At 37.5% G+C, this 15,632-nt stretch overlaps 3 protein-coding genes across 7 annotated transcripts; all 3 read right to left on the bottom strand.

Moving 5' to 3' along the window:
- Positions 1-1,592: 1,592 nt before the first annotated feature.
- On the bottom strand, positions 1,593-9,708 carry LOC127253519 (uncharacterized). Of its 5 annotated transcripts, none has more exons than XM_051278152.1 (12): positions 5,211-5,316; positions 4,741-5,058; positions 4,417-4,654; positions 4,075-4,316; positions 3,758-3,964; positions 3,585-3,674; positions 3,377-3,475; positions 2,971-3,267; positions 2,814-2,876; positions 2,619-2,703; positions 2,011-2,150; positions 1,593-1,920 (listed from the first exon to the last, which is right to left on the bottom strand). In XM_051278152.1, the coding sequence occupies exons 1-12, from the start codon at positions 5,277-5,279 to the stop codon at positions 1,903-1,905; spliced, it is 1,866 nt and encodes a 621-aa protein (XP_051134109.1). In that variant the 5' UTR covers positions 5,280-5,316; the 3' UTR covers positions 1,593-1,902. The 5 variants fall into 5 exon arrangements, with proteins under 5 accessions (XP_051134109.1, XP_051134108.1, XP_051134110.1 ...); XM_051278151.1 differs by having other exon boundaries at positions 1,597-1,920; positions 2,971-3,279; positions 5,211-5,311; XM_051278153.1 differs by having other exon boundaries at positions 1,598-1,920; positions 2,971-3,279; positions 5,167-5,223.
- Positions 6,366-7,411, bottom strand: LOC127253521 (uncharacterized). Its single transcript, XM_051278156.1, has 2 exons — positions 7,135-7,411; positions 6,366-7,045 (listed from the first exon to the last, which is right to left on the bottom strand). Exons 1-2 carry the CDS (start codon positions 7,383-7,385, stop codon positions 6,472-6,474), a joined length of 825 nt encoding a protein of 274 aa, XP_051134113.1. The 5' UTR covers positions 7,386-7,411; the 3' UTR covers positions 6,366-6,471.
- Positions 7,914-9,143, bottom strand: LOC127253662 (uncharacterized). Its single transcript, XM_051278350.1, has 2 exons — positions 8,154-9,143; positions 7,914-8,087 (listed from the first exon to the last, which is right to left on the bottom strand). The coding sequence occupies exons 1-2, from the start codon at positions 9,141-9,143 to the stop codon at positions 7,914-7,916; spliced, it is 1,164 nt and encodes a 387-aa protein (XP_051134307.1).
- Positions 9,709-15,632: the final 5,924 nt, after the last annotated feature.

The raw sequence follows: 15,632 nt of genomic DNA, 5'->3' as shown, positions 1-15,632 counted from the left end.
TCCACTAACCATCAAGAATTTAGAAATTAATCGTCATAAAAAAAAAAAAAAAAAAAAAAAACAAAAGAAGAATTTAAAAATTAATCCTTCATACCTGGTGTATGACTGTATTATAATTGCGTCCTAAAAATTTTCAATAATTTTGATTGTTTAAGAACAGTAATAAAATGGTAATATTGTAATATTAATATGAATAGATAAAAATTAGGATGGATAATAAGGGCAATTGAATTTAAATATCTCATATTTTAAAAATATTTAGGGGTGTATTCAATATAAATTTTATTGGATTTTATTGGATTCTTAAAATTTGGATGTATTCAATTCAGATTTTAAAAAGTCTTTTTTTATATTCAATCTAGAAAGTTTTTTAAAATTTGGGTGTCTAGTACTGAGTGTCCAATCTTTTAAAATTTTGAGGTATTCAACAATCCACAATCCATGTACTTTAAAAATTCATGAATTTTGTTGGATTCTTTAATAAAATTATTGTTAACAGATTACACTCTATCTTGTTACGAGGTGAGGTTTCAATGGATTTTCAAAATTAATAAAAAAAATACATATTATTTTATTTATAGCATTAATAACTATTTATTATTTTATATGTATTTATTATTTTATTATAATAATATCAATAAGAAAAAAAAATTTAAAAGTTTAATATAAACATTACCAATATTTTAAAGTTCTATATATTTAAAATAATATTAAAAATTATATATATAAAAAATAACAAATAAATTTGCTCGAATGGTTCGAATTAAAATTATCAGTTTTAATATTTGGAAATGTTAAATCAAAACTAAACATTCCATAATTTTAATTTATATTTTCTTATTTCGATTTATGTTCCGTCAGGTCAAAAACCACCTATTATATTTGACAATGTTAGTTTATATTTATTCCTTTTTAATGACTCTTGATATATTCTTTTGAAGAGGGCACTAATCTTTTCAATCCAGTACCAACAGGTACCATACCCCCACTACCAAAAAAACTGTTTTCTATTACGGTCGGAAAATCGTAACAAAAAGCCATATTTCGTGCAATTTGCGTATTTGCTACGCCTTTGTTACGACTTTTTTCCGTAATGTGTACTCGCGTAACGAATGTTTTTTGCCACGCCACTTTTCGTAACTATTACGATCGGTCAACGCTCCCTGAAGTATGGTATTTGTTACGATGTTTGTTACGAATTTTCTCTCGTAACGAAAGGTAGATCCTTCAGCGCGTGTGGCAGGACTTTTAGTTACGGTATTTGTTACGGAAGTTCCTCGCGTTACAAGTGTTTTCCATTGACCGGTTGTCAGAACTTGGTTTTTGTTACGACTATTTGTAACGGCATTGAACCCCGTAAAAAAAATATTACCTACTTATAGTCACGAAACCGTCTGTAACAACAAATATCCAAAGACCACTTTTTGTAACGATTTTCTGGCCTTTTGTTACGGAAAAATAGCGTATTGTGAAAAACAGGGGGTACGCTGCAATTGAAATTGTTCGTAACAAATGGACCTGCTGTGATGCGTATGATACGAAAATAAATTACGAATACAAAGATTGCTATAAACATCATCATCATTACGCCCCGCGCAAACATTAATTCATATTAAAATCTGAATTCCATACCTACCAACAAAGTAAAGCAACCCATAGAACAAGCCTACTAGTATCTACACATCAACAACCTGTTCCGCAAAACGTGCTTAACAGTTCAAACAGAAGTAAACAACGCAATTAGGCACATTTTTCACCATACGAATTCAAACCACAAAGGTCTACGCATCAATTCCAGACATAGTTCAACAAAAACTCAACACAATCCATCCAAAGACAGGTTCGACATTCAATCCATATGACAAACGGGGCAATTAACATGGGTGTATCGGTACCAACATTTCAAGTCCGGCGCATGAGCTGCAATTGCCAACACAGAGATTACTTTAAGTCATACTTCTTATAAATTTCGGAAGGCAATACAAGAAAGGTATTAAAGTAGATCCTTACGTCGTTGTAGCTCCACTCAATAGGATCTTCGCCGACGACATCGCGAAGGGTAGTCGCCCCAGAAATGGTCGGCAAAATAAGGGGTGTGTCCGGGACTGACGCGGATGTCACGAAGACCTTGACCAAGGAAAGTGTGTCACCTACAGCATTCACAAGAGCAATTTTTGATTACATTCAAGCATATATATCAACAGACGTTCGAACTGTATATATAACATGTCATAACACAGACATTATAAGTGTAATACTTTGGAACTAGAACAAGAGGAGTACGTACATTCAGACATGTCGTACAGTACATGGTATTACATTCATGAGTTAGGTAGCGAAGCACATTATACCCTAATTTCCTATGTAATTGCAGCTTGATCTTTAAACCAAACATCCTTCAATAAACATGGGTCGTCATAATAGCAGTTATTTTACCACCCCTACATTAACAGTCTACATCGCTTTGGAAATCCACGGATCGTATCATTGTATACTTCTACACTTAGTGAATCCATGCTAATACGCAATATGAGGCCTGAACAGTCACGAAAACCTACGATATCTCGCTGAGGCATATTAAAAGTTTAATTAAACATCCTCAAAGATACCGGACCAACCTGGCCCAGGGGGGCAGAGCAGAAGTCCCTCTGCAACAACTTTTTTCTCACCGGTGTGGGATAATAGAAGCACATGTGTGCCGACCTACAACAGACAGGGCATATGAGTTGGATAAGGTAGTACGCAGTCAAGAGTAGCCTAAATTAGACACTGCACTGATTTCTAAGAAACTCCAGGGCGTCACGGAATCATACCGTCATGCTTGGCTCGGACACAGGCCTGGGAATCTCAGGGACTGAATCAATACGAGATGTGCCCTATCATATAACATGCCGAGGATGGTAAATTCCTTCGCCATCCAAATCTCATGGGATACTCATACCAAACAGGTCAGGGATTATGAATACTTACTGCCTGGCCAGTAACCGCTCCGGAGTTTCTGTGCATGAATGCATACACATCAACCTTGATGGTTTTGAACTCATCCATCATTGCCTTCAGCTCCTCCATTCCATTCTGTAGTTGTTCCCACCCATGCTGGAATGCTACACTGTCTGTTAAACCAGTTGACTCGCTGCGGGGATGAGCTGAACTTGCCGCACTGTCGACCTTTGACCGCTTCTTAATCTTTCCCCCAAGGGCCCGTCGGTACAGAGTCTCCCGAACAGAGGGAGTCCGCCCTTCAGGGGGAACCTTGTTTAGCTCATTCTGTAAATAAGTCTACAGGAAAGATTTAAGTGAGGCCGAACTTGCTCTTGTTGTTAGAGATGTAAATACTGACTGAATTGTAACTAAGTTGGGAACGAATTTATTCTACCAATATCTCCTCGGTTTCTTGGTCATCCTTTCCCTTGCCTTGTGTGCGACTGGAAATCCAAATCTCCAGATTGTCGGGGTCCTTCCCCTTTGCCTTGATCTGCAGCAATACAAGGCCTTCTGTCATCGAAAACATAATGAAATACAGGAGAGGAAAATATGGGGATGGAGCATGACATGACTAATTACTTAATTGTAATAAAAGGTACCTCCTCTGCCAGAGTCGTGAATGACTTCCGCCCAGTACGATGTGGAAAGCTTCTTTTCGCTACGTTCGACGCATTTTTCTTGGATTGAAGCTACGTCAATCAAAGTTATTTAGTTCTCAGTCCATGCCCGTGCAGATTTAACGTATATTAATTTGGCATGTCCCTATGCGTACCTTCACCTTCTCGTCGCGCCAATACTCAACCAACTTCGGCCACTGATCGGGCACAATCCTGCTTGAGGGAACCTTCTTCAGTGCTTCTTCATCGTCCTCGATCGGATTGAAGTAAGTTGATTTGATGCTGTATTTCCAGTGCCTCCAAACTTCCCTTAGGTCAGCCAAGACCACTTTCTCCGCTGAGTCTGGTAATCCGCTGTTACTCTGGAATGCCGTTTCACACGGTTTCCACCAGGTCCGGAGAAGATGGTAGGGCCATATATAAGAATCTATATGAAATAAAAGAACTTTCAATTTAATGAAGTTTGCATCACCTGAACCTCCATCCATGCACCCTGTCTCTTCGTCTCCGGTATCTCAGCGAACGTGGGGTAATGTAGAGGAAGTCGAGCTCCGTTGCGTGCAATGACCCCAATGGCTGTCTTGTACTCGTTTACGTCGGGTCCGACGATGCTTTTACCATCCGGCGATGTGAATACAAGCATCCTGTGATCTTTTCCCCATCCACGCGGCATTCGTGCCGCCCCTCTCCCCTGCTTTTTCTTTGACGAACCAGCTGACACAAACAGGAGATTACATGTTCTAATAAGGATATTACATGCAAAATATGAAGTCACTAAATGTAATCGGTAATCTTTGAAGGCTAATTTCCAAACCGTCGTGCGATGTCATCTCGTCCAATGGTGCCATATTGCCCGCCTCTGTTCCTGTCATCAGAGTGGGGTCGGAGCCTGGCCCTTCATCCAAGAGTGGCATATCACTCTCTGCAGTCTCCATGTCCTGCGTCAGCGGAAGTGTCTCGTCATCTGCTTGTGTGGGGGGGATTGTATCATCGTCATCCTGTGTCAGTGCCGTCGGATCAAAAAGTGATGGAACATCCCTATCATCATGTTCCTGTTGGGGTTAACAGTGTCAGCCTATTGTAGTGTTATACTGAGAGTTCAAATAAGGACATGCTTTCGGCAAAGGAACCACATTACCTCCAAAGGGCCCTCTGAATCCTGAAGCACTGCCCTTCGAGTGGAAGATGTTGGCTTCATGCTTTGACCACGAGCATCGCGCTCTTTCTCCCACTCTGATGTGATGGACCGGAGTCGCTGGAGCAGTGGCGAGACCCGAGATCCCTTCCGTTTTGTCACTTTCTTTGTGGGATTGCGGATGGGCGATGGATTCCTGCTTGCGGGATGAGTTGCCTCTAGGGGGCTGTTACGTGCGGATGCCCGGGTAAAACGTCTTGCGGGAGAGACTGCCGGATCCTGTGACCCTCCAACGGCAGCACGTTGAGATTTGCCCATAACCTGCAAGACACCAGTGTTAGTTGGCAGTATGAAAACGTATATTAGGAGAAAATCAAAACACACTTATCACAACAAAGCTTATGAAGTGACATATTACGAGAAATTCACATAATAGTTACTGCAATTAATCAGGGTAAATTGCTTCAGCATACGCAAACGGGGGTAAAGAGCTTATCCGCGTTGACATATTCGGAAAAAATCATAACATCCTGCGCGCGCATAATGGATGCAAAGTGCTTCAGCAAATCAAGCGAAAACAGGGCCTATGAACGATGGCATGCATGTCCGAAAGTGGTTACCTATTACGTACTTCAATCACCGACCCCCCCTCCCCGCATAGATGACCATCTGTTGAGATGTGTAATTTATTCTGAACTGCGAACTCAAAAAGGTTGCGTGGTTGCCAAACCATCAAAAATGGGCCAATTAGGCTATATTCGCATACTACCAAAAATGCCCGCTTATTTGATTCTGCGCTAAGCACCATCATCTTCGGAGGATTCCTCCGAATCCGAAGGCAAAGTATCGGCATGGTCCATCTGCCCTGCATCTTCTACTACTTGCCCCTCAATACCTTCCCTTAGCCAGTAATCGGCTGCTCCTCTAACATTGCCTCCGTCATCTAAAGGTAACCCTGTGCTGAATCTATGATCGATCGTACTATACACGTCATACGTGTCTCGCCGTGACACCGGAACGACAACGCTCCAACCTTCATCAACCGGGTCTGCAATGTACCACACCTGAGAGGCTTGGGTCGCTAAGATGAAAGGCTCATCCGTGGGCAAGTTCTTGGGGTACATCAAATACTTAAAGTTCACACATTTATATTTGAACTCATCCTCTTTAACGCCCCTCTCCAGATCCACCCAGTCACATTTTAAAAGGAGATACTTCTGTTGATTGCTATAGTACACTTCCACAATGTCCGTAAGAATCCCGTAATATGCCACGGAACCTTCTCGTGGGTTATGGTCCCTAGCTGAGGCATAACTCACTGTATCTGCCGTAACCATAACACCTGCACACTGTGTCCTCTTCCTTGCATCCCGGTCTTGAACACGATAGCGTATTCCTGACACAATGCACGAAGAGTACCGTGTTGCATTGCATAATGGTCCACCCGCCAATGCACGGATCTCCGCTGAGATTGGGCACTCATCATTATTTGTCGGATCATCTACCTACATTTGATGTAAAGTAGTTCATGAACACTCGTGATTTCAATGTTTTTTGGGAGTGTAGTCAAGATACCACGTACGGACGATGTAGGCGGTACTCACATATGATTGAAACCAAGACGCAAATTGTTCGTTGTGCTGCTGGTGCACCTCACGTGGGGGTGCGCGAGTTCGACATGACCTAATAGTATCAAGGTGAATCCTACAGTGCAAAAATAAAAGTCGAAGATATTCAACACAGGTCGGATACGCATACAAGTATTGTTAAATTGATGTGAAAAAACCTTCGCAACGGACTGATTTCATCTATATTTCCTAGGATGTAGCAATGAATTTGGTGCATCGTATTGTAATCAAGATTGAACCTAGAACCAAACAATCCTTTCCCGTGTTGTGTCCCGTCCTCCTCCCCTCGAGCAGCCCGGTTCTCTTTGGTCTCTATGTCTCCGAGATATCTTGAGCAGAAAGTCACGCATTCTTCCATGAGGTATCCACGTGCAATCGAACCCTCAGGTTGTGCCCTGTTCCGTACGTACCTCTTCAGAGTACCCAAGTACCGCTCAATGGGATACATCCACCGGTACTGCACCGGACCGGCCACCATAGCCTCCTCAGCCAAATGGATAGGCAGATGCTCCATTACATCAAAGAATGAAGGTGGGAATAGCTTTTCAAGATGGCATAGCGTCAAAGAAATTCTTTCTTGGATTCGCTCCAGTTCACGAACTGTGTTATGAGCTGAGCACATCGAATTGAAGAAGTTACAAAGTTCAATCAACACGAGCACAACATTTTTGGGAAGACACCTACAGGAAGTGTTGAATCAGCACCTTCAGTTATATTTAGAGGAGGCATATATCATGTTAATTAAAATAATTGCGTTTCAAGGGTATACCGTCGGGCAGCAATAGGTAGAATTCGTTGCATAAGAACATGGCAATCGTGGCTCTTAAGTCCCCATATTAGTTGTTGTTCTACCTTCACACGACGCGATAAGTTTGAACTGAACCCATGAGGTGGTCGGAGGTCCTTCAACACAGATAGGAATATCCGTTTTTCGGGGTTACTCATGGTGTACGTAGCTGCCGGCAAATATATAGCGCCCCTAGGACCCGATACCGGGTGTAAAGAACTACGTATTTGCATCAACTGTAAGTCTTTCCTCGTGTTCAGATTGTCCTTTGTTTTCCCCTTAGTTCCCAACAATGTATACAGTACATTCTCACACACATTCTTTTCAATGTGCATCAAGTCGAGGTTGTGACGTACCTCATTCTCAGACCAATAAGGGAGCTGAAAGAATATGCTCTTTTTTTTCCACACCTGTTGCTGCCCGTCCACCCCCCGGCGACGCTTGCGAGACCCCTGTGCAATGCGTTTCTCAATCAAGTCAACCGTACGATACTCAGTAGGCATATCCTGAAGCTGCTGCAGAAGTTCAGCGCCGGTCAAGCGAGAAGGCTTTCCGTCAAAGCTCATCGAACCGTCAAATGCATGTTTATCAAAGCGCATTCTATGCCCAGCCGGCAGGAACCGTCGATGCCCGCAATAGCTATACTTATGTCCATTTTTCAGGTATCTGGAATGAGTTTTTAAACCACAAACAGGGCATGCATTCGCCCCACGAGTCGGCCACCCTGACAACATACCGTAACTGGGAAAATCACTAATAGTCTACAGCAATGCAGCTCGCATCTGGAAATCCTCCTTAGTACTCGCATCGTACGTCCGAACACCATCATACCAAAGCTCCTTAAGCTCATCGATCAAAGGTTGAAGGAAGACATCAATCCGATCCCCCGGGCCATGCGGGCCGTCTATAATCGTAGAGAGGATGAACGATGGTTGCTTCATGCACAGCCACGGAGGTAGGTTATATATCACAAGTACGACGGGTCAAATACTATAACTCACACTCATATTCCCAAAAGGGTTGAAACCGTCAGTGGCCAGACCGAGGCGTACGTTGCGAATCTCCTCAGAGAACGTCGGGTACCGATGATCGAAACTCTTCCACGCAGGACTATCTGTTGGATGACGCATCTTGCCATCGTCTACACGCCCTTCGGCATGCCATCTCATAGAAGATGCAGTTTTGGAAGATACGTACCATCGCTGCAATCGCGGAATTAATGGAAAGTACCTTAACTTCTTCACTGGAGATCTATCTTTACCCTGTGTAAATCGCTTTTCCCCACACACAACACAAACCTCACGGTCAACATCTTCCCCGGTAAACAACATGCAATTGTTGATGCACGCATGGATAGTCTTGCATGTGAACCCCAAGTCCTTGGTCAGCTTATTAGCCTCATAGAAGTTCTTCGGAAGGACAACATCGTCTGGAAGTGCATCCCGTAACAGCTCTAACAGCAAATCAATAGAATTATTAGACCAGTGGCACAAAACCTTCAAGTACAAAAGCCGTGCGATAAACGAGAGTCTACTCATCTTCTTGCACCCTGGTATGAGCTCTTTCTCTACATCTTCTAACATCTTTCTATACCCCTTACTGCCATGATGTATATGTTCATTTTCGTCATCCCTATGAGGTTCATTTCCACTGGGCCCCGGATCGGTGTGCTCTGTATATGCACACTCTCGCAATAGAAGTTCTAGTTCCTCCTCCCAACGCATTGGCATGTTGTCGTTTGCAACAGCAGGGTTCACCTCTCCTTCTCCGTGGCAAGTCCAAACCTTGTAGGTTTGGTCGAATCCATAACGAATACAATGGAGCAAGACATCTCTACGAGATTTTGTTAAGCGATTTCCGCAAGATGTACAGGGGCAATAGATGCAAGATTCAGAGCTACGATCTTTAAATGCGAAATCTAAGAAAGCCCTGACCCCATCCAAATATTGAGCCGAGATATGGTTCGCATCGTCTATCCAACTCCTATCCATCTAAAAAGGCAATATACATGTGATTCCATCAACAAAACATGCATTCAAAATTGTAATGTTTAAGTCTTGATACGGGCTTGCTCCCTCAATTTAAAAGAACAAAGTTATAGCATCAGCTTTAATAAACTGCATTTTTGTACCTATAAGTCCATGTATTGCACTTATAAGTAAAACATAACATTCATCACAACATTAAGGCCCATGGTTTAAAATCAGCCATTATCTCCACTTTAGAACCTTTTATGGATGCCATTTAATGAGAATTAAATGATGTCTACGCTCCGCCAAAAATTCTGAGCGTCATCTCTAGATACTAGAGCAGCAAGAATTATCCATACCCTACTTGGGTCAAGAAAAATTTCCTACTATTCTAAATTTTTCCTTGCCCTTTTGTACGAATATGAAAAAAATCCTCAAATCTGATGTCTAAAGAGTAAAGCAGGTTTGTGGGAATGCACATAACACTTAACTACACCACCACTCGAGAAAACATAGAACACTTAGAAGCTTTGCACTGTGGAAATGCATTAAAAAGAAATCCGACCTTCCGTTAAACTCAATGTTGCTTATCCTGAATTCACACTGCACACTTTTGTCTCCACAATTTAGTATCCTGTAAATAAACACAAGTTAAATATGCACTCATTTTCAGTTAAAATAGCCCAAATGGTGTTGCTTCCGACAAATCGACGCATACAACCAAGTAACAAAAAAAATGGTATTGGTTCCGACAAAGGAGCCAATACTTAGAGTGTAGATATGATATCATATTCATATTATGCAGCATATGTATGTATCATTATCTAACAATATATGCGTCTGAATCTGTATATATTATGCTGTAGAATCCAATGAAACTTATTTAAATATCCACACATAATAACAAAATTCAAAGTTGTTTTGGAAAGAAGCACTCTATATTGGATAGTGTTGCTAGATCATTTTTGTACTTCATTGCAATTATTGCAGAATGAAAAGATAAAATGAGTGAAAGTCTTGGGAGGGTACACCAATAAATAAATAAAGTTCACAAAACCATCAAATCATAAAGTGTATTTATTAACTTTGCTTGTGTGTGCACTTTGGTTTTTTTTTAAAAAAAATAAAAAAATCTTGTTGCATCATATAATCTATACTAAAATAATCTTCTTCCCTCTATTTAATTATCACATCCGACACCTATTTTCTATTCAAAACATAATATCCAAAAACCCTTTTTCCATCCGAAAAATTTCAAATCCAAAAAATCCACAACACAAGCACTCTTTCCCAGATATTATGACTGAAATGCAATACAATTACACAAACAGAGAAGCTGTCATATCTTCATGAAAATTGAAACAGAACCATACACCATTGGAATTTCACATATATTTATCATAATGTAGGATGCCCAAATTCCTAAACCAAACAGCACAAAACATCACACTTAACTTAATCGATAAATTCACTTGGCACAATTGTATACAGTAACAATGTAAAAAATTCAAAAGTGCTGCACTTTGCTGGCTAAATGAATTTTCAGTATCTGTGTTACAAACACATCACCAACATGGTGGATCACGCAATACCAGAGTTTGCTTCTAACAAAACATCAGACTTCCAAATATATGACTCAATGTGTAAAAATATTCAATAGCATATTTTAAATCTAACAGAAGGAGCTTCAAAATAAAACCTAGAGGACAATCTACAATGTAAAATACTACAAATCTTTCAAACTTATCGGCCATTGGTTGTTGTGGCTGAACAACCAACCCTAACAACAAGCAATGAACAAATGGGAATGGAAACGCAAAATAGAATAAACAAAATTCACCGACGAGGGCATGGCGAGGAAGGAAAGCAGGACAAGAAGAAATAAGAGAAGGGAGAAGCTAGAAAAACCACCTACCTGATGGATCGATGCCGGAGACGTGTTCCAAAATCCCTCACTTCAACGGGACGCTGCGGCGGGGAGAATTCGACCAGCGACCAAGGTAGATGAGACTGCAAACGGAAGAAATATAAATTAAAAATCGATATGAGAAAAATGTTTTCACATTATCGATTTTTAACCTACAGGGGCGCCGGCGGCTGAGCAAGTTAGAAGAAGAAAAAAGAAGAGGACGAAGAAAGGATAACTTCGCGTTGGAGAAGAAAGGGGGAGGGCGGCGGGTGTGGGTAGGGTTTATGATTTAGTTATAAGTGATGGGAAAAAATGAATGATAATATTATTTTATTTTTACATATTTATATTTATTTTTTTTAAAAAATAATTTAAAATTATATTTAAAATAATGGTATAATATGATATAAATAGATATTGAGTCAATGACGTGATATTTTAAATATAAAATTAATTTTTAGTATATTATTAAAGTAAAAAATATTTATTTGATTTGATATTTTTAGCAAAAAAAAAATATGAATAATAATTTGAAATTTGAAATTTTTTTATAAAAGAACACAATAAATAAAAGAACAAAAAAATAAATTTTCTAAATTTAAATATATCATTTTCTTCAATAAAATATTATTTAAATATCATCTCTTTCAAATTATCACATCAATATATCATTTTTTTCAATAAAATAATAATTTCATCCTACATAATCATTACAAAATTCAAACTCTCAAACAAATTCAACTTAAAAATCCATACTTCAAAATTCTCCAAAATCCAAATCCAAAATCCAATCATCCAACCAAACACACCCTTTGTAAATTTTATAAATATAATTAATTAATAATAAATCTTTATTTATATTTATTTTACATTCAATTTGTTAAAACTAGGAGGAGGGCGGCTGGTAGATAGTGCAATATATTTTTACTTATTTATTATATATTGTAATAAATTTTATATACAATTAATTAATAATAAATTTTTATTTATATTTATTTTACATTTAATTTGTTAAATATTATTTTCAATATTTGAAGTTTGATTATTTTTTTAATTTTTAATTTTTTATTAAAAATTATAAAAAATGCTTTTCTTTGTTACAGAATAAAGTCGTAATTATTGTATTTACGATATTTTTTTGTCATATTTTTAATTGTTACGAAACATTTATCGTAATAAATAAAAAAAGACGTTGACTAATAAAAATTCCTTTTGTCACGAAAAAATTCATAACAAAAACCATCTTTTATTATGACAATATTGTTACGAATCTTCTTTCCGTAATGAAAGCCCATTTTTTTGGTAATCTCGAGATTATGCCCTAATTTGTCGAAGATACCTCGCGTAATACAAAATCTTTTTCGAGCTACCTTCAAAACCTTACCTGGGTGAGGTGCGCCGGAGTAGATCCCAGGGACGGATCGATTTCACCTCGCGCGTCGTCGTCGGCAGCTACAGGAAATCGGATCGCGGGCGACTGTGAGAAGCGAACGAGGGAAATGAACCAGATGCCCTAATTTGTCTAAGTGTGGGATGATATAGCGTTTTTGTCCATTTTGATCGTTTCTGGAATGAAAGCGTCAATCCAGTATTTTACTTTTTTTTTTTTTTTTTAATTTAACTTTTCCAAAAAAAAAAATTAAATACCAGTAGTTACGAACACTTTACGTAACTAATGTTATTTTGACCAAATTCTACCATCTCATTATTTGTTACGATATTTTTTGCGTAACGACAGAACCTAAAACGTTGACCGGGTTTTTTTTTTTTCGTCACGGATTTTGTCGTAACTAATATATCTATTTGTTACGATTTTATTGTTACGGACTCTCAACCCGTGGTGAATAGCCCTTTTTTTGGTAGTGGGCCCCCTCGGCTACCGGCTGCCAATGGACTAGCACCGGAGCAACTGCCATATTTTATTTTTAATTTTAATTAATAAAAATTGTAATTTTAATGTGATTTTATTTATAAATATATTTTTTTGTATAAAAATTCATATAAATAATAATAATAATAATAATAATAATAATAATAACAATTAAATAGATTATTACAAAATAAAAATTAATTACGTTGAATATATATATAATATACTAAATACGATCAAAATAATACTATAACAAAAACTATAAATATAAAAATATTATTATTATTAAAATAAAATAAAAATGAGAATAATAATAAATATTTTTTTTTGAACTAATGTACTTTTAATATTTTTGTTAAGTATTTGAAATTTTTTATATACATACAAGTGTACTGCATATATTTGAAATTATTTAAATCAATAAAAAAATATATTTAATTTACAAATTTATAAAGTTTAATGAAGTTCAGGGAAATCAATAAATAATTCAATCAAATCTATCAAAATCCATATAAATCAATAAATAAGATCAATTAAACTCTGCATAGATTTTATAGAATTTATAAATCTACTAAGTCTACGTACTTTTCAAAATCTAAACAAATCCATTAAAATCCTAATTGAATACCCCCCTTTAGTTTCAATCATTTCTCATTTTGCACTTACATTGTACTCCGGTATTTTTTATTTTCAATTGTACTTAACTCCCTAATACCCATTTTACCCTTAAGATTTCTATATAATATAAGAAATATTGAATGTACTTGTGTTATTTTTATATAAATTTACATTATCCAATTACGTACTCTAAAATTATCTCACTATACGAAGAATAAGTCAGAGTTATGTACCTAAATTTTTTATTTATGTACTAAAATTAGTAACAGAATACTAAATTCAAAAAAAAAAAAGAAAAAAAACCTAATAGATACTACCATCCAAATCGTTGCTTTCACATTTCTTCTAAACTCTTCACGTTGTACGTTTTCTCTCGTCATCAAAGTCCCCTTCAAAGAAATTGTCGTTGACCCTCCCCGTAGGAACTTATTCCGCCATTAGAAGTCTTCATTCACTATCCAGAGCTCTATTCCCGCTCGATTATGTCAAAAAAGATCTCCTCCCCGAAGCGGAATACAAAAAATAAGTTAAAGTTTCTATATTTTGTAGGATCGAAATTTTGAGTACATGGTGTGCTTGGATCTATTTTATTTGAGCGTCGGTTGGGTTGTAGAAGCCTCGATTGCGGGTCATTTTACTTTGACATCCTATCGCACCATTAGGTCGAATATGAATTATTTTGATGTGTTTAAAATTATAAATGACCTTGTTGTCAATAGAAGTACCTTCATTTGTATTTTTATAAGTTTATATATGTAGTAAAATGATTGAGATGTAAGGCGGGCGGTGCTCCTATTTTTATTTTTTTTAATACCATTGGTAACTTGTTTCTTGTCGGGTGATTTTTTAAGTACTAATTGCTAGACGATGTCTCTGTTATGCGGTTAGTTATAAATGTATCTATTTTTTCAATTAGTAAAAAACGTATTTATTTTTTATATTGTTTGCGAGTATTTCTTATTGTCTTTTGTGTGCCTTAATTGTTAATTTACATGCCTTAATTAGAAGACTACTTACTTTTGTAGTTATGCCATAAACTTATGTTTGTGTTGGATATACTCATGAAAACATGTCTATATCTTAAAATGATGGCAGACCTGAAAAAGAATACAAATGGCTTACCTCCAAATTTTCTATACCTTTCTACACAAACATGACTAAAATTAAAGTTGGGATGAATGACAAACAGTTGAAAGTTGTGCAACTCACGCCTTTTGGGTATTTTTTAGTTTGTCCGAAAATGAAGCTAGCTTGGCATCGGTTGTAAGTGATTGTGAATATGTTTGACATCGAGTCCCAATCATTTAAAATTAACAATGAAATAGAAATAAAATTTTCTGCAAAAGAATTTTCTATAGTTCTTGATTTTCACTCAAAAGGCGTGTTTGTGTCCAAGAATGTCGTTGCATCATGTGAAAGCTTTTCGAGATTGTTCGGGGGGGAAATGAGGTCTGTAACAAGGATTGAGATTCTTGCGAAGCTGAAAGAAAGTATAGCAACTCAAAACGACGTTATGGCCATCGGTGACTTTGTCAGATTGTATACTTTGTTTGTCTTTGCCAACATTTTGTTTACAACCACAAACTATCGGGTTCCAATGTTATTACTGGGTTATGTCGATGACTTGAACTCATTAGGTGACTACGCTTGGGGGACCGCATGTTATTGGTACCTATTGAAGTCTATGAGGGACTTAAAATTTGGGAAGACTTACTTGGTTGGATGCACCATGGGTTTGTTGATACGTATTTAATCTGTGTATTTAGGTGAGATAATTTTGAGATAGTCTATGATAATTGAAATTATTGGTTTTTTTCATCACAGGCCTGGATTAACGAGCGCATTCTGAGACTCAACAAAGCAAGGAGATTACCGATAGTGCCCCGTTGCTTCAGATGACTTGATAGCAAATGACCAATTTCTAGAGCTTTGGCAACTTCAGAACTACTATCATTGAAGATGAGTGATGTGGAGGAGTTTTTCAGATGCCGAACTGAAGAGAAGTTTGTCCAGGTTATAAGTCACGTGTCGGAGGTACCGTTATTTATTAATGGGTCATTTATTAAATAAAGTTATTATTGATCCTTTTAGTAAATTTTTTGATGTAGAATGT

This window comes from Andrographis paniculata, unplaced genomic scaffold, assembly GCF_009805555.1.
Source record: "Andrographis paniculata isolate CXL003 unplaced genomic scaffold, ASM980555v1 Contig51END, whole genome shotgun sequence".
In the NCBI taxonomy this organism is placed as follows: domain Eukaryota; kingdom Viridiplantae; phylum Streptophyta; class Magnoliopsida; order Lamiales; family Acanthaceae; genus Andrographis; species Andrographis paniculata.
The sequence above is the reverse complement of the archived record's forward strand: the minus strand, read 5'-3'. Positions and strand labels throughout refer to the sequence as shown.

Excerpts from the sequence above, each read along its gene's own strand:
- LOC127253519 (XM_051278151.1), bottom strand. The coding sequence starts at position 5,279 with ATGCGCGCGCAGGATGTTATGATTTTTTCCGAATATGTCAACGCGGAT. Across the intron at positions 3,965-4,074 it reads GTGCATGGATGGAGGTTCAG|AGTAACAGCGGATTACCAGA; the intron begins GTGATGCAAACT and ends ACGGCATTCCAG. Across the intron at positions 2,704-2,813 it reads TGTCCGAGCCAAGCATGACG|GTCGGCACACATGTGCTTCT; the intron begins GTATGATTCCGT and ends TGTCTGTTGTAG.
- LOC127253521 (XM_051278156.1), bottom strand. The coding sequence starts at position 7,385 with ATGCAAATACGTAGTTCTTTACACCCGGTATCGGGTCCTAGGGGCGCT. Across the intron at positions 7,046-7,134 it reads CTACCTATTGCTGCCCGACG|GTGTCTTCCCAAAAATGTTG; the intron begins GTATACCCTTGA and ends CACTTCCTGTAG.
- LOC127253662 (XM_051278350.1), bottom strand. The coding sequence starts at position 9,143 with ATGGATAGGAGTTGGATAGACGATGCGAACCATATCTCGGCTCAATAT. Across the intron at positions 8,088-8,153 it reads ACCCTTTTGGGAATATGAGT|CAACCATCGTTCATCCTCTC; the intron begins GTGAGTTATAGT and ends CTGTGCATGAAG.